The sequence below is a fragment of the Silurus aristotelis genome, assembly GCF_946808225.1.
Source record: "Silurus aristotelis genome assembly, chromosome: 28".
In the NCBI taxonomy this organism is placed as follows: Eukaryota; Metazoa; Chordata; class Actinopteri; order Siluriformes; family Siluridae; genus Silurus; species Silurus aristotelis.
The window spans coordinates 7412507-7433447 of NC_139601.1; the positions used below are offsets into that span (position 1 = coordinate 7412507).

General features: G+C 37.8%; 1 protein-coding gene across 35 annotated transcripts in view; it reads right to left on the minus strand.

The window, feature by feature from the left end:
- Positions 1–2793: 2793 nt before the first annotated feature.
- Positions 2794–20941, minus strand: part of plekha6 (pleckstrin homology domain containing, family A member 6) — a 91399-nt gene continuing 73251 nt past the window's right edge. For 7 of the 35 annotated variants that reach the window (XM_083533992.1, XM_083533991.1, XM_083534014.1 and 4 more), the window contains 21 exons: positions 20052–20254; positions 19436–19885; positions 17523–18033; positions 17025–17105; positions 16442–16495; positions 15787–15867; positions 15114–15182; positions 14885–14965; positions 14062–14211; positions 13675–13770; positions 12895–13006; positions 12268–12410; positions 11090–11245; positions 9542–9611; positions 9135–9229; positions 8847–9023; positions 8103–8252; positions 7697–7830; positions 7281–7423; positions 6329–6433; positions 2794–5175 (listed from right to left, as the gene is read on the minus strand). In XM_083533992.1, the coding sequence (XP_083390118.1) occupies positions 6339–6433; positions 7281–7423; positions 7697–7830; positions 8103–8252; positions 8847–9023; positions 9135–9229; positions 9542–9611; positions 11090–11245; positions 12268–12410; positions 12895–13006; positions 13675–13770; positions 14062–14211; positions 14885–14965; positions 15114–15182; positions 15787–15867; positions 16442–16495; positions 17025–17105; positions 17523–18033; positions 19436–19885; positions 20052–20254 (3051 nt within the window). In that variant the 3' untranslated portion in view covers positions 2794–5175; positions 6329–6338. Of the gene's footprint in view, positions 5176–6328; positions 6434–7280; positions 7424–7696; positions 7831–8102; positions 8253–8846; positions 9024–9134; positions 9230–9541; positions 9612–11089; positions 11246–12267; positions 12411–12894; positions 13007–13674; positions 13771–14061; positions 14212–14884; positions 14966–15113; positions 15183–15786; positions 15868–16441; positions 16496–17024; positions 17106–17522; positions 18034–19435; positions 19886–20051; positions 20255–20416; positions 20532–20941 lie in introns of those variants that run through there. The other 28 variants (XM_083533989.1, XM_083534016.1, XM_083534011.1 and 25 more) reach the window with 22 other exon arrangements.

Genomic DNA, 20941 nt, shown 5'->3' on the forward strand with positions numbered 1-20941 from the left:
TATATATATATATAAAAATAAGTATTTGAACACCCTGGTATTTTGCAAGTTCTCCCACTTAGAAATCTTGGAGGGGTCTGAAATTGTCATCGTAGGTGCATGTCCACTGTGAGAGACATAATCTAAAAAAAAAAATCCAGAAATCACAATGTATGATTTTTTAACTATTTATTTGTATGATACAGCTGCAAATAATTATTTGAACAGCTGAGAAAGTCAATGTTAATATTTGGTACAGTAGCCTTTGTTTGCAATTACAGAGGTCAAACGTTTCCTGTAGTTTTTCACCAGGTTTGCACACACTGCAGGAGGGATTTTGGCCCACTCCTCCACACAGATCTTCTCTAGATCAGTCAGGTTTCTGGCCTGTCGCTGAGAAACACGGAGTATGAGCTCCCTCCAAAGATTCTCTATTGGGTTTAGGTCTGGAGACTGGCTAGGCCACGCCAGAACCTTGATATGCTTCTTACAGAGCCACTCATTGGTTATCCTGGCTGTGTGCTTCGGGTCATTGTCATGTTATAAGACCCAGCCTCAACCCATCTTCAATGCTCTAACTGAGGGAAGGAGGTTGTTCCCCATAATCTCGCAATACATGGCCCCGTTCATCCTCTCCTCAATACAGTGCAGTCGCCCTGTCCCATGTGCAGAAAAACACCCCCAAAGCATGATGCTACCACCCCCATGCTTCACAGTAGGGATGGTGTTCTTGGGATGGTACTCACCATTCTTCTTCCTCCAAACACGTTTAGTGGAATTATGACCCAAAAGTTCTATTAGGGAGATTGACAGTCATGTTTAGCTTCTTCCATTTTCTAATGAAATTTCTAACCTTTTTTCACCAAGCTGCTTGGCAATTTCCCCGTAGCCTTTTCCAGCCTTGTAAAGGTGTACAATTTTGTCTCTAGTGTTTTTGGACAGCTCTTTGGTCTTGGCCATGTTAGTAGTTGGATTCTTACTGATTGTATGGGGTGGACAGTTGTCTTTATGCAGCTAACGACCTCAAACAGGTGTATCTTATTTAGGATAATAAATGTAGTGGAGGTGGACATTTTAAAGGCAGACTAACAGGTCTTTGAGGGTCAGAATTCTAGCTGATAGACAGGTGTTCAAATACTTATTTGCAGCTGTATCATACAAATAAATAGTTTAAAAATCATATATTGTGATTTCTGGATTTTTTTTTTTAGATTATGTCTCTTACAGTGGACATGCACCTACGATGACAATTTTAGACCCCTCCATGATTTCTAAGTGAGAGAACTTGCAAAATAGCAGGGTGTTCAAATACTTATTTTCCTCACTATATATATATATATATATATATATATATATATATATATATATATATATATATATATATATATATATATATATATATATATATATATATATATATATATACACACAAACATACACACACCCTAAGATAACTTATCAAAACTGTCTCAATATTTTGTGTGAGCACCATTGTTAATCAGCAATGACTTAACCCCTCCTGAGCATGGAATTCACGAGAGCTGCACAGGTTGTTGCTGGGATCCTCTTCCACTCCTCCAAGATGACATCACAGAGTTGCTGGATGTTTGACACGTGGCGCTTCTCCACCTTCCTCTTGAGGATGCCCCACAGGTGCTCAATAGGGTTCAGATCTGGAGACATGGAGACTTGGCCACTCCATTATCTTTATCTACACCTTCCTCAGCAAGGCAGTCGTCATCTCAGCAGTGTGGTTGGGGGGCGTCATGTTCTGCATGAGTGTCACGGTACATTTCGGAATTCATGTTTTCCTAAATGAACCGCAGCTCCCCAGTACCACCAGCATTCATTCGCTGAATGATTTGTGTTTAACTATTTCTATGGCATTGTTTCTGGCAGGAGAAGGGGGATTGGTTTGCATCAGTGGTATGCTTTAAATTGACTTTTTTTTCCATAAGGTGGCGGTTAGATGATCTGCATGCACATTACCATGTAGTTCAAATGCTTCACTGTTTTTATCATTGTTCTGTCACATGTAAACAAATGAAAGAACACAAGCTCTCATTGAAGAGTTAATGAGATTAAAAAGGATGTACATGATAACATTCATTGGCACAAGTGGAAATGTAACCAAGCAGCCATAATAGGAAGTATATGTGTCATAATACATGCAATAGACTTGAATGCTGCGTGTTTTTGATCACACTTTACAGTCGTCTTCAATGCAGAAGAGCACTGACTCACTTATATATATACTTAAAGCGCCCTCTAGTGTACATCAGTGTGCACAACAAAACATCTACTAAAGCTAAATGGAGAAAGTTAATATGCACGTATAGACAGACCATTTAAGGTTGCTTGTAAAGAAAAGTATAAAATGAAATCACCACCAAATCATGTGAGATCTCCACTGTAATGTAAACACTAGTTATTCTAATATATGTTGCTTTCAGACTACTACTATATCACGTCTTTACAAACTTTCTAAAAAGAAATACACAAAAAAGTAAAAACTTGTATATTTTTAATTTTTTTATGTGATGTAATTTTCTATATGATGAAATTTGCCAGTAATTCAGTGAAACACATCTTAAAACACCTGCATACATTGAAAATGCTCTGATGTGTAACAGAATGCAATATAAGCAGATGTCACTGCAGCTTTTCAGTATTATTTAATTATCTTTTGAGTGGCCAAACAAATCCAAGTGAGTGTTTGTTATTTATTATATATATTACACTTCTGAAACAGTACAGTAACCATCTCTTAACTGTGTACAGAGGCTTAAAAAAAACTATGTACAAGCACACAAATCAATTTTAAATACATTCACTTTATTGCATGAGGGCATTTCTAAAGCAAGCATATTGACTGTATGGATTTGCATAGTTCAAGCATTTTTTCTGTATTTTACTCAAAGTAGCAACAGTAACAGTTAGGCAGATTATATTTGGTTTGAAAATATGTACAGAGACTGAAGTTTAGTCCATTTTAGCCTTATTTGCTACATTTTATTTCAAATATTAGATACCTCCACTCTGGCCTTTTTTCTTTGTTGTAATTCCCGTTTCATCCTGTTACATAAAAAATAAAGTTCTTAAAAATTATCTTTAACTAAGGCGTCCAAAACAATGCTTTAGAATAACAAAATAAAGATATGCCAGCCTTGAACCTGCCATGAAAAATGCAAAAACGCTCTTTATTCTGTTAGAAACGTAGCCGAGCAGACGACTTCTTATTCATTAAATATCCATGTGCTTAGAAAAATACATACTGCATTTAGATGACATAATTTGTCCCTTTCTTTGAAATAATAAAAATAGAACTTCTGTTGTTTTTTTTTTTTTTTTTTAGACTCGTTTTTGTTCCTTGGTGAAACTGATGATCCAATTATGGGTCATTAATCATGCTTATCTCTGTTTCTGGTATCATGTGATTCTGTTATGTGCTGAATGAGCTAATGAGCTCAAAGCAGTAAGAGAAATGCTCTCGAAATGAAAAAAAGTCTTGGATTTAACACTAGAATTATCTTACTAAAAAATAAAAAATAAAATACAGCTGATGGCTTAACGACTTGCACATTATATCTGGTTTCACTGTGTCTCATGATGTTTTATGCTAAAGTACCAAAACTGAATTAAAACACAAAACGAAAGACATGTACAGATTGGCAAATCGTTCGTCACTTTGCGATGTACTAGAACCTGGCTGCTTTTTTTTCTCCTTGTCAGTGATACAAAAATACTCTTTAAGTCGCCCTCAAACAGGATCCATATTTACACAACGGATATGTTCGCCTAAGCACGATAAAAGACAAACAAAATACCCAATGGCACAGTGTTACACTACTGGGCTCCATATTCACAGGGGTTTTCTGGGCTGTAATTTCACACATTTTACATGTTGAGATGCAAGCTGCTGTCCCCCTCGCCTGTACAACACACACTGTTTAACTAGCAGACTTACAGTCCTAAGGGCACTTTTCGACAGAAATTCTATAGCCTTCTAATTCTAATTCATTGTAATCATTTCACCCACACACACAGACATTTTAGCTACCAAGCAGAAACGAAGCATTATAAAGATCCACATGGCTTTGATTACAAATTAAATTAATATATATATTTATATATTCACTTTCTATAGATATACTGTATATGCTGTGTTTATTGATACATAAGGAACCTGTGGTGCAAACAGAACTGTAATGTACCGGACTGTTGGTGAATGGGATCCAGTGTTCCCATCAAGCCCTATTATTTAGCATAAAGTAAAGAAAAAGAGGATTCATGGAGTCACAGTGAGTCTTGATCTCCTTTGAAATGGGGAAATGAAGGGAAATAAGGAAATAAGTTGCCCATGCAAGTGCATCACACCGAGATCCTTTTCTATTTGATTCTATTTTATCTGGCGTCCTCTTGGGTCTCTTTTTAGTGTAGACAGGATGTGATATCAGTCTGTAGTCACAGGATGAGTGCTGTTTCAAGTGCTCACAGCCTTTAGAAAGCTAGTCCTTGGTTTTGCTGTGGTCATGTTCTGATGTGCTGATTTGCTCAACTCCCTCTTGTCGTTAATCTGGGACCTGCTACTTTCTGTCTGTATTCCCCGGCTTCCTTGCTCCACTTGCTGTGACGCTGTATCGGTCTCCTGTTCCTCGGACACGTTTTTCTACTGTAACACTGTATTTTCTTATTCATCTCTGTTCCTAGGCCATCACTCTGTCACTGACGTACTTGTGTCTTCACTTGTGTCTGGTCAGCCTTTACAGATTTAGTATAACTCTCACTGCAGTCATTACAGAGTGGATAGTTTTGTGTAAACAAATCTCACTTTCTGGCTAGTTTTTAGCTTTCATTATGTTACAATATTTGTCGTTTCGATTGTATAGTCCTGCTGTTAAGTCCTACAAGGAAGGGATTAGAAGAGAGAAGCAAGTTAATGAGAGCTTGAGAGTCCCACTGTGAGGATGTTACTTTATCTTTGCAGGGACCTCTGTCCTGCAGCTCTGCAAAACACCCTCGTAACTCCAACTTCCAAACGTTTTGAAATATTTCCTCCTCCTCCTATTGTGTCAGTAACTGAGATAAATGCACAGTTTGGGGGAGATGGGACTATATAAGTGATTTTTATCGTGTCTTTAGTTTGCTGTTCTCAGAAGGGTCCACCATCGAACTTGACAGCAGCCAGCGCTTGAGCTAAAAATAGTTGAGGAAAAGAAGAAATCACACACAGAATGACAATCAGAATGGGGAGAATTATATAAGAACAGTTAATTATATTAACTTTGCAGCAGCATAGCAAAGAAAAAAACCTCCTGAGAGGTAGCAGTATTTCACTGACCATTACACAATCACTTAATCACAAAAATGTTTCTAATCTCTGTCTTTGAAGATTTTTGAGTTTTTCTAGTAATTACACACTGCATCCATACAATTATACAGTTATCCGATTAGCCTATCATGTGGCAGAAGCACTAAATCCAGGTCAAGACATTTAGTTCATGTCCAAAAAACATCCAGTTGGGGGAAAATTCAATGAGAGGATTTCCAGTGCCAGATGGGCTAGTTTGAGCATTTCAGAAACCGCTGCTCTCCTGAGATTTTTTATACTCTCTAGGGTTTATACAGATTGGTGTGAAAAAAAAAAGAGAAAAAGACAGTGAGCAGCATCATATTGCAGATATTTCATTGTTAATTAAAGATAAAAAAAGAAATTGCCAGAGGAAAATGACCAGACGAATTTCAACTGACAAGAAGCTTACGTTAAATCAAACAAGCACTCTTTACAACTGTGGTAAGCAGAAAAGCATCTGCAGCAGACAGACTACAAAAGCAGAAGTGATCATTGACATCAACTACCTGTAAAACTGTGTTTCCCCAAAACAATTCTGTGTAAACTCTAAAAACTGTTTCAAAGGAGATCAGCAGTTTCTGGAATATTCAGTACAAAAAACCATCAGAAACATCACTTTCTATTATTTCAAAATACTTTTAGAGTTTGCCAGCTTTCCTTTTCTTTTGGTAAATGTACTATAATGTACGAAAAGTCCGAGAGAAGCTCCACTGAAAAAATAAAAATGTAAGAGCAAAGCAAAGCCAAAAAGAGCATTCTACCCCTGCATTCCAATACTGTTTTCAGTGTAACTGTAACTTTGTAGTTTGTATAATATATCTGTAACAAGATGGCACAATAATAAAACTGTTTATAGTTGTACATGTATAGGTGCAGTAAGTGGAAACTATATAGCAAAGAGTGTTAAAACAGTACTGGAACAGAGGGAACATACAGGAAAAGGGGAAGTGAATAATAAAAGGGTGAGGGAGCCTTTGTGCAGTGAGTGGAACTCACCTCTACACACTCACACCTTCATGATGTGGGAGGAGTCAGAGTAGCCAGAGGAAAGGGGAGGGGCCAGGGTGGTTGGGGAGGCGGGAGGACTCGAGGTTATCTGGGCTGCAATGCAATGCAATGGAATGAAATAATGGAAAAAATTCACACACCAAATAAACAAATAAATTAATGAAATGGATGAAATAAGTCATTAGGAATGGGTTGTGGAACTGCTTACTGCTGAATGTAAAAGCATGACATAAAAAAGCTTTAGGAATTGAAAAAAGAAAAAGAACGTATAAAGATCACTATATCCGTAAAGTATAAAGAAAGTGATAAACAGCACAGTCAGAACTCATGATCTTGAGTGATTCAGCAACAGAGTGAATGAAAATAAATGGTATCTAAAACAAAAGACAAAATAAACACATGTAAAGTAAAACAGCTCTATAAGCAAGTATATAACGCAGCAAAAACGAGAGGTGCTTCTCTTCAATTATTTCTGTCACAAACTCTAATCGTGATCTCTAACGTTAACTAACGAGATCTGAAAAGGTCTTGGCATGTATGCGATGTGGTGTGTCTTGTATATGAGAAATAAATGGCTTAAGACCAGTCCCTTTCTCTTAGAAAACATTACACTTTTTACTGATTGACAGTAGATTTAATTCTGTATGGGAAGAGACAGTACTTCAGAGCAGAGGTTACAGAAATTCATATTTTGTACAAAATACCTATTTGTACAAAATACTGTAATGAGTGAACATCAAGCCTGTACTATACACTATATATACAGTAAAAATCTATTTAGAGCACTGCTCTTAAATCTGCATGCCACCTTTGCTCTGAAGTTTTAAGACAGTGAGGGACAGTGAGAGTGGAAAGGGTTGGTGATTGACACAAAGGGTCAAACAGGGTCAGAGGTCAGAAGGGGGTTGTCCAGGCTCCTCGCCATGGCAGGCTTCCTCACCAGAGAGCAGGCGAGAGCGTCGAGAGGCCTCGGCAGCCAAAGCACAGGAGATCTCAATGCGTTTCTCCTGCTCATGCAGCTTCTGCTCAGGGTTAACCTGGGCTTCTGTAGGGCCGTCCAACACCGGCACAACATTCTGCAGGCTGGGAAGGAACACAGAGCTGGTTTGTCAACATTTGCTATTAATGTCACCTGTATGTAGTTTGTAGAGTCTTGTTGTTTTATGAATGTAACCACTGGTTTACTGAAAGACTGCATAAATAACAGTGTATAGTAAGTTGCTTATAGATAAAAGTAGACAATAAGGTGAACATACACTGCAGTGCTTTTTATCTACAAAAAGTATTCCAGAATGCTATACTACAGCGCTCCAAATTACTGCTAAAGAGAACAGTGTATAAACCGCAGTAACCTACTTTGATTTGGCAATGAGTGTCTTTATACGTTCCACCTTCTTCTGTTTCTCTCTTTCCTCCTCTGGGCTGAGTGGTGTGGTGGGCTCTATGTCCACATAACGCTCTGGAATTAAAACTTTGTCTGGGGCATTCAGCTGAAAAAAATAGTGACAGAAAACTATCAGGATCTCGCAAAGTCACCTGCAGCCAGTACATTTGTATGCTACATTCAGTCAGATACTGATGGCATTGTATCTAAACCAGGTCTATACAACTGGGACTGGAATGTAGGCTGCAGCCCTATTCATGGGGGTTTAAATGGAAAAGCACATGGGTTAGAAGTAGTACTGAATTACTATTACTATTTAGTAAAACAAAACAAAAAAAAATCAATATCAATAATAAAATGGGGAGCACTGCGATTTACCTCTCTGCTGATATCCAGATCATAATTTTCAGTATCCACCTGTCTCCGTAAGCGGGCAATTTCTTCCCTTGGAGACTCAAATCCTTCACCTCGTACAGCTATCTCCAAGTCCTTTATGTCCACCTCATGGGTAGTTAATCTTCTCTTCACCTACAAAAAATCCAATTAACATTCCTGTATAATCCAAATGTTACTGCTGTTTCTGAGCTTTCTGTTGGACAATAAAATAAAATGTATCAGTATAATCAGTATATTATTTCTTTATTGCTTCAGTCACAATGTTGTTGTTGTTGTTGCTTCAGTCACAATGTATCCATTAATCTTCTAGAACATGCCACTAATCATTACATGGCAAACAAATCAAACAAACAAAAATGACCAAATCATTAAATTCAAGTATCAAATGAAAAAAAAAAAAAGACATTTCCAGTAGAAATGTGAAAATCATTTGAATGACTTCTTTTTTACAATAGATCACAATACATCTTCACTGCAATTGCCCATGTTAGAAATTCTCAACAGTCTTTAATTGTGCTGGCATGATATATAATGAAAAATACCAAGGAAAGGTTTTCTTTCTTTCTTTTTTTAGAAAGACAGCTACAATCGTGTTAATAATTGAGTCTCCATTATTACCTGTTAAAAAAACAACAACCCTATTAGAAGGAACTAACGTTTTATGTGGCTTACCCCATACAGTACTGACCACTATATAATAGAAAGTAGAGTGAAAGTGATGCTAACCACTCTGTAGTTGACAGAAGGCTTGAGGCCATCCAAGCTCTGGTTTGTGGACAGATTAAGGCTGCGTCTCTTGTCTCTGACCGAACTGCTCTGGTTCCGACGTATCCTTTCATTCTGCTCCTCCAAACTCATCTTAGACTTTACTTCTGCTGGGAACACAGCACTCTTCGGCCTCTCCTTAAAATGAACATGAATAATAATTAAATTGCCGTAATGGCGCTAAACTTTTAAGATCGCTTTAAATATGTATATGTAGAGTATAAACGGGTCTTATATCTAATGACCCACCCTGGAGATGTGACCATTAGGCATTTTCCCATTCCTCTTATGGACACCGTCCCTGTCGTCAGTTGGAGATTTGGTCCTGGGTGGGACAATGCCAACTACACAAACATAAAAATTGCATTTTATGCTACAATGCTGTCTACAATTTTGTGTGTATTAAAATAGCATTTGTGACCATATATCAATTATTCATCTTATGGCAAATTATTTACTCACTACATTCACTATTCCTTAACAGTTATAAAAAATGATGTAAAATTATGGAAGCGTGGTAGTGTATGAAAGTCTGAACCCAATGAAGGCTTTTTGGGGAAAAAAAAAACCATATGCGTCTTTATATATGAAATTAAATGATATGATACATTAAATCTGTGTATACAGATATCGAGCTTCCCTAATGACTCTCCTACCTTTATTGCCTTGTGTGTCTTGCTCCAAGTCATAATTGTTCTTTTTTTCCTCTAATGAACTGTGGTTGTGCTGGACAAGAAAACAGAATAAATTCATTCATTCATGAAAAAAGAAGCACAGTTTGCAAATGTGGTTACCTGATCATCTCAGAATAATGAATAAGCCTAGATACTAGCACAATGTATGGAACCAGTGAAATGAAAATGACTGTTGAGTGAATCCGTTTAAATAAAAGAGAGCACACGATGACAAGGCACAATACACACTTTAGCCTGGACGTTACCAAAACCTACTTTTACATCTTTGGTCCAGAATAAATGAATTACTGAAGGTTAAGGAATGAACTAATGAATACGTTGTCAATGCAATGACAAAAAAAGAGTTCTTAAAATAGCAAGTCAGAATTACTGACAGGAAAGAGAAATTGATGGAAAGTGAAAAGGTAAGTATTGGATATAAAAGTGAGATAATGATGATGTAACCACTGATGGTAAATGATGAGCGGGTTGCTGGACTGACGTGATCTGATTAAAGATACATCATGGCTAAATATATCATGTGAAAAAGAAAGTATACCCTCTCTAAATTCTATGGCTTTATATATCAGGATATAATCAAAATCATCTGATCAGGTCTCAGATTAACATCATCACATGACATATTACACGTGTACAAGTTTCAGCAGTTTGCTGGTCTGGTGATGAGTTTTCAGATGTGTTTACACAAGGCCAAGGAAGAAAGACATCAACAATGACAATTTGAAGAAGCAATTGCTGCTGCCTATTAATCTGGGAAGGATTTTAAGGATTTTATTTATTTTTAATTTTTTTTACAAATTGAAGTCTATCATTTTACAGTGACAAAAATTATTTAGAAGTAGAATATTCAAGACTGTTGCCAAACGGAGTGTACGTCCCAAATAATGGCCAAAATTGGGTCATGCATGATCCCAAAGCATGGAAGCAAAGAAAAACTGAATTGAGGTGCCAAAGACTAAAATGCAGTGGCAGGACCTTAAGAGAGCTGTGCCTAAACAAATGCCCTACAAACTTCAATGAACTGAAGCAAGATTGTAAAAAAAATTAGCCAAAATTCCTCCATAATGATATGAGAGACTAATATTATTAGTCTCATACAGAACACAATTAGGTCAAGTTACTGGTGCTGAAAGTGGTTCTAGAAGCTACTGAATCAGGTGTACTTAGTTTTTCCACACATCTCCATTCTGTTGTAAGATGTCATGTTTTTTTAGTCATCTGAGATTGTATGAATGATAAGATGATTCTTATTGAGTCCTAATACATAAACATTCAAAATGTAAATTTTCATATGACTTTAATCAGGTTTATATATATATATATATATATATATATATATATATATATATATATATATATATATATATATATATATATATATATATATATATATATATATATATATATATATATATATATATATATATATATATATATATGTATGTGACACTGAATTTGTTGTTAAGGACAGGGGGGGCTGTGTTATATTTTGTTTCTACTCTGAGATACCTTTCGACTGTGCATGTCTTTGTCTTCCTTATAGCTGTCCATGCTGCATGGCCAGGCATTGCTGTTCAAAGGGAGGGGAGGGACAGGGGGCATGATTGTGGTGGGATCCAGGGGCTGGTAAGACTTAGGGAGTGGGGGTCGTGGTGGACCAATCTCCTGGAACAGGTCGGAAGAATAGGAGAGAGAGGGACAGTAAAGAGAAGAAAAGAATATAGCCCAAGAAAAATAGGGACAAAAGGATAAGAGAAGAGAAAAGGGAGACAGCTGTGCATCAGGAGTTACTCAGCCAAGCAGAGAGCAGAGGTAAATGAGGATTTATTTTTTTGTAGTAGTAGAATGCAGTAGAGAATTTCACTAAAGCCATACACTTTACATGAGCAGAAACCGGCCTGCACACGGCACAAACCACAAACATTCACTCCTAAAGAGTGTTTCTTAAGTTCTGTTATACAGACAATCTGCCCTAAAACAAAAACAAGATCATTTTAAGTTTTAACATGTGACCTTTGTAGAATTAAATGTGCAGATCAGTTTGCTATAGCGGATCATTTACGGCTCCTTAGAAATCAACAAAAAGGGAGACCACTGTTGAGCTTCTACAAAGATGGAGTTGGCTACAAAAACATTAGCATTTGTACACAAGAAGGCATGGGCAGAAAGCCTAGAGCTACGACAAAAACAAGGGCACAGCCAGTGAGAAAACAGGCAACATATTGTTAGATCACTGACTGGGAGGTGTAGCTGATTAATTTTGGTTGATTTTGTTATATAAAGGAAAGAAAATATACCATGAATACTTGTAAATATTATGAGACTGACTTAAACAACACTAATTAGATACCAATGCATGTACAGTACCTAACGGTAGTTCAACAAATGTCATGAGGTCTAAATCAAGAAACACACCTTAATGAATCTGACTAGATAAAATGATACAATACACTTCATCTATCACCTAGTTCAGTAAAGAATGAAAGTTTGTTTTTGCATATTTGTAGTTTTACCAAAATGTTTGATCAATTACATAAATCAAGCTATACAGTATGTAGTATTATTAATTTTTTTTACATAAGCACTTGCATATAATTCTGCTACATAAATAATGAATCGTTATAGTACCCTGTTGCACGTTGTTGTTGCACTTTCTGAGGTGCTGTGTTGTATTTCTAGTGACTTACCTCTGTTGCCAGGAGTTTTGTGGGTGAATGTTTTTGTGAGCCTGGTACAGGTGAGAAAGGGCTGAGGGGGCTGGTTAGACTCACTGAGCTCAGTGGGCTCGCTGGACTGTTTGTGCTGAAGGAACCTGATGCTGCACTGACTGCTGAACACAAACAACAAAGCTGTTTAGATACACACACTCGCTGGCCAAGTTATTCAGAAGATCTATAGCCCTGCTCAATCACTGTAATCAGCCAATTATGTGTCATGTCGGCTATTTCGAATCTGAAGAGTTGTTCATTTTCAGTGAGCTTGTGTCCTCCGTTCAATGTGCAATTAGTAATTACAGTGTTCCTGTCAAGAAAAAAAACTGTCTGGCCATTTTCCTTTGGCCTTCAATCGACAATGCATCGCTGCTCACTCGAAGCTGTTTTGTTTTGTTTATTGCATCAACCTGTATAAAATTTTGGAGACTTTTGTGTGTGGAAATTGCAAAAAAATAATTTTTAATTAAACCAGACCACAATGCCATAATCAGTCAGAGCAGGTGTACAGACATTCCTATTAAAATAATACATGCATGCATGTGTGTATATATGTACAGGAAAAAAAATATACATATATTCTATATAAATATAGAAGCTGACCTCTGTGCTTAGCTGTATCTGTGCCTCGAGAGGGATTGTTTTTGTGCAGGCCCTCTAGCACATCCTGGACCCTCCAGAATTCTTTCTGAAGATGTCGGTGGACCAGTTCACTCTAGTGAAACAAAGAAGAAAGTTTGAGAGATGACAGGTCAATTAATTTTAATAGTTATATTATTATATTTTTGTGTCTTTCTCATGTCTTAAAATGTAACTAACTATTTCTGCTCTCTATCTTTTACCCAAAGAGTCAACCAGTGTCTGGGCCCATGTAATCCTTTCATTCAAACCTTGTTTTTTGTAATACTGTGAGAAACTGACATGCATTATTTATCAGCACCATCAGGAGCTTCATGGAAATTAATGTTTGCTCATGAATTAGTAATACGACTCTCATATGCCAATAATTAATAGTTAATCATAAGCATGAACTGTGAAGAAGTCTCTTTTTTTTTAACTCTACAACAAATATGTACTTAACAGTTCCCTACAGGTTCATTTAAATTCTATCAAGGTCAGTTTGCTGGTGCATCTTTTGGATGATATTATTCGCTGTTTAACAGTAATCATATGGGAGCTGCTAGTGAAAGTAATCAGTCACAGAAATTAGACTGTCATATTGCTCCAAAATCGCATATCAGCAATACAATGGTTCTTTAACTAAGATTAAAAAGGCATGTGCTTGATGCTAGGTTTTAAAGAGAACAAAGACAAGATGCCATTACTGTGATGTTAATAATGATGAGGATGGTGATGATGATGATGACAATGATAATAATATACCTGTCCTCCAGAATTCAGCTGCTCCCACAGGTCACCATGAATAGCATTTACCTCATCCTCCAAGGCTTCAAACTCCATTTTAGAGTTGTTCAAAACCTGAGAAACACAGAAATGAGACTGATTAGTTTGACACTCACAGTTCATGACAGAATTTGATCTGAGTAGAAAAAGACTGTTCTTTTTAAATATGTCTACAAAACAAAAAAAGGGTGATTTTCCAAATACATATCTAGCATATCTAGCACTGTAATCGACCATAAAAATTAATAAATATTAAATTCTTTTTGGGTCAGAATATTATTGTAAAATTTTATCCCTTAAAATTAACATGTTTTGAGACGCTTTGTAAAGCATTACTCTGTATTTCTCAGAGTTTTTACAGCTTACACTGGAAGCCTGGGAGAGCTCCCCCCGAACATTGATGAGCTGATTCTGTAAGCTCTCCTTCTTCAGCTGCAATTTCTCCATAGCCAGTGGCTGAGTCCTGCACAGCTCCATGTCCTGATGGGTAGCAACTAGTGTGGCCTCCAAGTTGTCCTGCAATGGTTAAAACACACAGGGTAAGTGGCAGAACACAAGCTTTTATCACTTTTTTTTTTTTTTTTTTATACAATGGATGTGATACTAAACCAGTCAATTACATTTAAGACATAAGACATATATATATATATATATATATATATATATATATATATATATATATATATATATATAATACGTAATCAATATTTGGTCTTTAATAATTATACCCAAATTTGGTTATAATCTTAGGAAACTCTGTTTGTTTTCCTAAATTCACCACAATGATGTTGTGAGGGGTTAAGCCCTTTTTTTAATTTCCACCTTAAGAGTGCAATGCAGCAGTGCTTTAAGTTTTACTCTGCCCAGCTCTTTCCTTTAATATGTACACTGTACTTACACAGATCAGTGCTAATGCTGCCATCAACACCAGCAAGCACATCAACTCATTACTCACTAATTAATTGAGCCAAGTCTCTTCTGTAACTACAGATGTGTCATACAGCTGCATTGCAGTCTGAACTTGCCAACGTTGGATTTCTCATTAACTTCATGTTGAATGTTGATGTGTAAAAATAAGACCTTGCTATAACTTGCTCTTATATGTTGAGCAGCTAAAATGTAATCCTGATCAGCAGAATCACTATTAACCCTTTCTTTACCTCCCCACTAAAGAGTAAAAAAAAAGTACCTTGTCCATTCGCAGTCGATGCACTACAGCTTCCTGCTCCTTCAGAAGTCTGTTCTGCTCAATTAAGCGATTCAGCAGTTTCTATATGCAGAAATCATACGTCATGTGTAACTTTTTCATTATAAAAATGCCTCAAAAAGAATAAAAGTAGCCTCTGCAATTTAGAAAAAGACTTTGCATGTTTAACCTGTTGAACTCAATTTACATATAGATAGAAATGAAGTCTTACACTGGTCTCAATTTCATTGAGCTTCAGTGTGGGGTGCAGCTCCCTGTAAATGTCATGTGCTGGAGGCACCTAAAATAAGAAGTATAAAAGATACACTTGTTTTATTTTTCTTCATTGCTTCTTACAACACATTCAACAGCCTCAGCACTTATGATACCACCTACAGAAAAAGAACACATTTTATGCAGCCGCACGCTCCATTCCCTTATGCTGTGATAATGATGAGTGTGTGGAAGCACAATATTGTAGGAAGTCTACCGTATCTGACACATGGTGAAAGAGACATCACACATATGACTCATACAAAGGATAAATAAACAAGGGACACACACAATGCTTTAAAAATGGAGAATGTGACACAAAAGACAGAACTGCATACAGAAAAATGGGACTTAGCAACATAAAATAACAGAGGCACTGAAAAAACCCATATTAGGAGCAATAAAATAAAAATACAGCCTAAATGAAGAGCAGTAAAGGCTTCTAAATCACCACCATGCTGAATTTAGGCAGAGAGGCAGGCTTTGTGTCGGCTTTCAGCCAAACTCGTACCAACTAAAGATTTATTTGAGCCTGAAAGTGGCAGCGAGAGGCTGAAATTAATCCAGTTGGTAGATCTACCGGGAATATAAAACTGAAGCCTGCCTCGTGAAGCCAGTCTAAGTTCTCTTACTTGTGGGAATAACTTTGCTCTGGGGTTGGTACGATCAACCATTCGGGTTACCATTCCGATTAGGTAATCTCCCTCCATTGCCTGAGAGAAAAAACACCATCATTTGCTGACGGTTTTGTTTTTTGGTTTTTTGCTGTTTACCAGTCAGCTGGTCAGCTGGAAGTCACATTTACATGTTCACACTATTAGTATTTTGTGTTAAAACAATAGCTATGTTTTTGTGGAAAACACTACCAAATTTAGACGTCACAATGTTTCCTTAATTGAACTGAAAGCCCAATTTAGAGAGGATTAATTTGACATAGGTGGAGTAATGGAATTATTATCACTGTATTCTTGGCAAAAATATCTAGTATGTCAGTGTGTTTCAGTTTCTGACAAAATCATAGTGACTTCTACCGATTATGAAAAGACCTTGATATACAGTTTATTATAGAAAATGGGCAGTCACACACAGAGAATTATAGAAACACAGTGTGGTAAGACAGTGAATTTAAAACAGTGTTTGAGTGGTGAGAACAGGGTGTATAAGCCTAAAGAATTCAGAACTTTTCACAGTGGTTTACATTTCATTACTATAGCAGGGTTAATGCTCAGAGCAGTTCTGTATGAGAAGTTGAGCACAAGTGCATTGGCAGTGCTGGGTTACGCGTACCTGCTGATCAAGGAAATCCAAGTTTCTCTGAAGCTGCAGGTCTAAAATGTCATCCTGGGGTAAGTGCCAGCAGCAGCAGCAGCAGCAGCAGCAGGTGAGTTACACACAGAAGCAGCACAGCAGCAGAGCCCCACACATACACAAGGACAGAGTCATATGGAATTCAGAAGACAGAACCAGTACAGAGACAGTCAGAGAACCAGATACAGTGATATGTGCAGGTTAAAGAAATAGAAAGGAAGCAGAGAGAGTTTAGTAAATAATTATTTAGACATAACCAGAGACAGGACCATAAACATAGCCAAAAAGACATAAACATGACACCAAGGATGGAAACATGGAAAGGATGGAAAGACCCACAAGGTAAAAGAAAGAGGCAGGGAAAGAGACGAAGGAAAAAAACATAACATTAAGACAATGTAGGTATAACACAAACACACTCATTATCAGTTGTTACTATGGCACACTTCAGCAGCATAATCCACCAAACAGATATGTATATATATATATGCAAAAAGCCATGGATGTGTCTATGGCAACAGCAAGCATGGCTAGAAAATTGAACAGAATTACTGGAACGTACCATTTTGCTGTGTACAGATGGAGAGGCTGGGTAATGGTAAACATTTTGAGTAAGAGACCGTCGGTCCCCAGAAAAATCATACTAAAATAAAGAGATCAGGGAAACAAAAAATATTTAACCGTACAATATTAAATGACTACTAAATTACTATAAACGTGGCGTAAGACATCTGGACTAGAAAAGAAACTCATACAAATCCAGTCAACTATTTACCTCCTACAGTACCATAAGTCACTACATTACAATAAAATATAAAATAATATAATATTTCTTTTATACACATAAACTAAACGTTGAGCTAGATTTCATTTTCTAGCGATTATTTAAGACTATGAAACAATAAATGTTATGTTCACACCACAGCAACCTCTTGATCTTCTAAGATTCAGGCTAAGGAAACTAAGATTCAGGTACTTGAGATTTGCTTTCATCTGGAAAAAAACTCAAAAGTTTAAGAACCATGATGGAAATGTGCGTACAATTATGATTAAGATTTACCTTGGGGGAACTGAGAGACCTTCGCAAGCCATAGACTGATGGATCGGCATAGATTCCATCGTCTCTGAACCGCCCAGGCATTCTGTCGAACCGGACACTAGGTGAACGTGCTGGCGAGATGAAGCTTGGGGGTCCGGGAGAGTAAGCACCTCCTGACGATGAAGAAGGCGAGCGTGGTACAGAACGTGATCGTGGCTGCAGTGAGAGCCGTCTCATGGTCCCCTGGGTTGATTCTAGCTGAGTGTAATAGGCGGGGTGTGGTCCAGGCGGCCCCATAATCCACTGGGGCTCACGTGGAGGCCCATAAAGAGCAGTGTCCCTCAACGACCGCCGCTTATCCTCTGCTGTCCACCGAGGGGGCATCCTGTCGTAGGCAGCTGACATTGAGCAGATGCTGTCAGGCCGAAGTCCTGGAGGGTACAGTGGGTACTCCTCAGGGCACGGTGGGGCACCATACATGCCGTAGTAGTCAGCTGAAACGCCTCGGTTCAACGTGTAATAACGTGATGGACTGCAGGGGAAAATAAAAGAGCAAATGGACATCAGAGAACAGTACAGCACAAATCAATATAGGGCTCATTGAGTATTCTACAATTATTCCATTGTATAATCGAGTAATCAGAAAAAAATACTTCTCCTTTATTAAAGAGCAATACTAAATATACGAAAGGAAATAAGACAGTTCTCCTAAAATCAACAAGTCATTTCTTTCCTTTTTAGATCAATTAACATTTAACATCATTATTGCTGAAATTGCACACAAGAATATCTGTAAGAATATAAAACTAAACCCATTTAATGCATTTAATTGCCATATTACATCAAAATGCAAATACAAAGAAATTTCAAATGCCTGTACAGTGTTTTCTTTATGTTTTTTTAGGTTAAAATGATCCCAAACTTTGGAAACTGTCTGATGTGTTCTTTGAATCTTTTTTTCTCGTCCCTCCCTGTTTTTTCCCCGTTCTGCCATTTTTCATTCTGCACCGTCTTCTGTGTTTAGCGGGTGGTGTGTGAGTAATAATGGTCCGTGGGGAAACACAGTGCTTCGTGTGTAGTTAAATAGACTAACTTAAGCATCAAGGCAAATTTGCTCTATGTTTTTTTGTATTCGAATTACTGAAGTTACTCAGGGATCGTTTCAGTCCCACATCAAAACACTCTCTACCCTTGTCTACATACATGAAAGGGAGATGGTCATTAGAAACAAATGTTGTTTGATTAATAGATAAGACAGAGTGGGTATGCCACCAAACAATAATTAAAATACAGGTGGTCCCCAAGTTACAATGGTTTGACAGATTTTTTTATCTTATGATGATAGCGATACGAAAAATGTGATAATGTTTACATTTCCGTACAAAGCGTTGGGGCGCTGGCAGGATGTGTGCATCGCACGCCTTGTAAGATGCCTCACTCTCGCCAGCGGTTGACAGAGTTCAGAGTTTTTTTCTGTGCTTTGGTGTTTCAAAGACTAATTTTAACTCGTCACTCTGCTTTGTCTCGAGTGACGAAACTGAGTGCGTCCATATACATAAACAGTGGAACCTCGATACTCGCGACCTTGACACTCACTACCTCCATAGTTTGCGCTTTTTCATTTGGAGCCGGACTAAGAGTAACTCGCGAAAATCTGATAGTTTGCGAGAAGCCGTGAGTGGCTAATAAATTACAAAAACTATTTTTACAACTATTTTATTATTGTATTATTCATTTAAAGTAAATAAACTTAAGTTAAATAAAATGTAAATAAACCAATTATTACAAATAATTCACAATTTTTGTCGAGTTTACAGTACAGTACATGTACAATTCCCCTTGAAAAGGGAACCATCAAAAGTCATAGTAACGCATCTGCATCAGAAGTGTGTGACTGCCTGTATTACAATAACACATCAAGCAAACATCCATACCTCCGCAGGTCCTCCTGAGGTGTCGTGCCGCGCCGCTGGTTTACCCACTGCTGAAGCTGTGTCATGGAGCTCTTTCTTTGTGCCATCCTCTCAGGGCCCGTCCTGGGCACAAAACCCCTGCGCAGCACCATGTTCTCTTGGGGCTCGGGCTGCACCTCACGCACCTCTCTGATGTTCTCCTGGGAAGGGTAGCCTGAACTATAGTTGCCCCATCCGTTAGGATGGTGAGGAGTTGGGCATCCCCTCTCCCCAAGCCGGCTCTCCATATCAATTGACACTGGTGTGGTAGAAGCGGGAATCTCTCGTCTTTCTACCCCATTTACTCCATGTTTCTCAAACCTGTGCTGCTCAGTCGTTGAATCCTCACTTCCTGGACAAGAGTTGGCCTCTGGTGTTTGTGTCACTGGGACATGGTTCTGCTCGTCTGTAGGGATGGACTCTAAGGTTTTTCTGAAACAAGGACAAAAATAACTTTATTCAAGATAATAGAGAAAACTACAGGATACATATGTACATATGAGAAAAGGCCTATGTGTGCTTGTGTGTGTGTGTGTGTGTGTGTGTGTGTGTGTGTGTGTGTGTGTGTGTGTGTGTGTGTGTGTGTGTGTGTATGTACCTATTCAGGGGTAAAATTTCCACCTTGGATGCCTCACTCATGGCTTGGACCCACTCCTCCCTATCCTCCAAGCTGTCAGCGCTGAAGTAGTATGTACGAGTCCCTGCGTGTTCTGCCTGCAAACAGAATGCAATACTGCCTTTAGCATCCTGCCCTTCGTCTTTTTCTCTCTCCATTCCTTCTTCCTCCACCTCAAACCACACCTGCAAGACAGAAAAAAAGAGATTCAAGTTATTACACTGTCTCCACCTCCATAGTTTTTTTAGTTAATAGTTCATAGTTTCATGCACATGGACATGCCGGTATAAAAAAGAGTACACCCCCACACACGTGTCCATACACACACACACACACAAAACACATACCTACTAGAACAGGTACTGTGGAGACCAATTCTCTCAGGGCTCCTCACAGGTTTGGGTGGAGGTAAAAGGAGGGAAGAGACTGGGTGAGGACAACAGGGTCAGACATGAAGGTCAGCTAGAGGACACCTAGCAGAGTTAGGTGGGTTTACTACGGTAAAGGGTTAATGCAAAGGGTTTTTAAATATTGTGCAGGACTGTTAACACCTGTGATAAAGAAATGAATGGTTTACAGTTAATTGCTTTTTTTATATTAAAAAAAAGAACATTAGAGGGTTAAATCCAGAGTTAGTTTCCTGGAAGAGAAGTCAGTTAGTAGTAGGAATGGGTGATGGGTGATCATAATGTCACAACAAACTTTTTTTAATTTCCTGTGCAGCTCACAGGAAATTAAAACCTTCAATGCAACACACATTTATTTATGACGTTCTTTCTTTACTTAGATATAAAAACATTTTTTTGTCAATTTATAAACTCCACCAAAATCTGCCATGATGCACACATCGGACAATCAAAACTGTCTGTGTG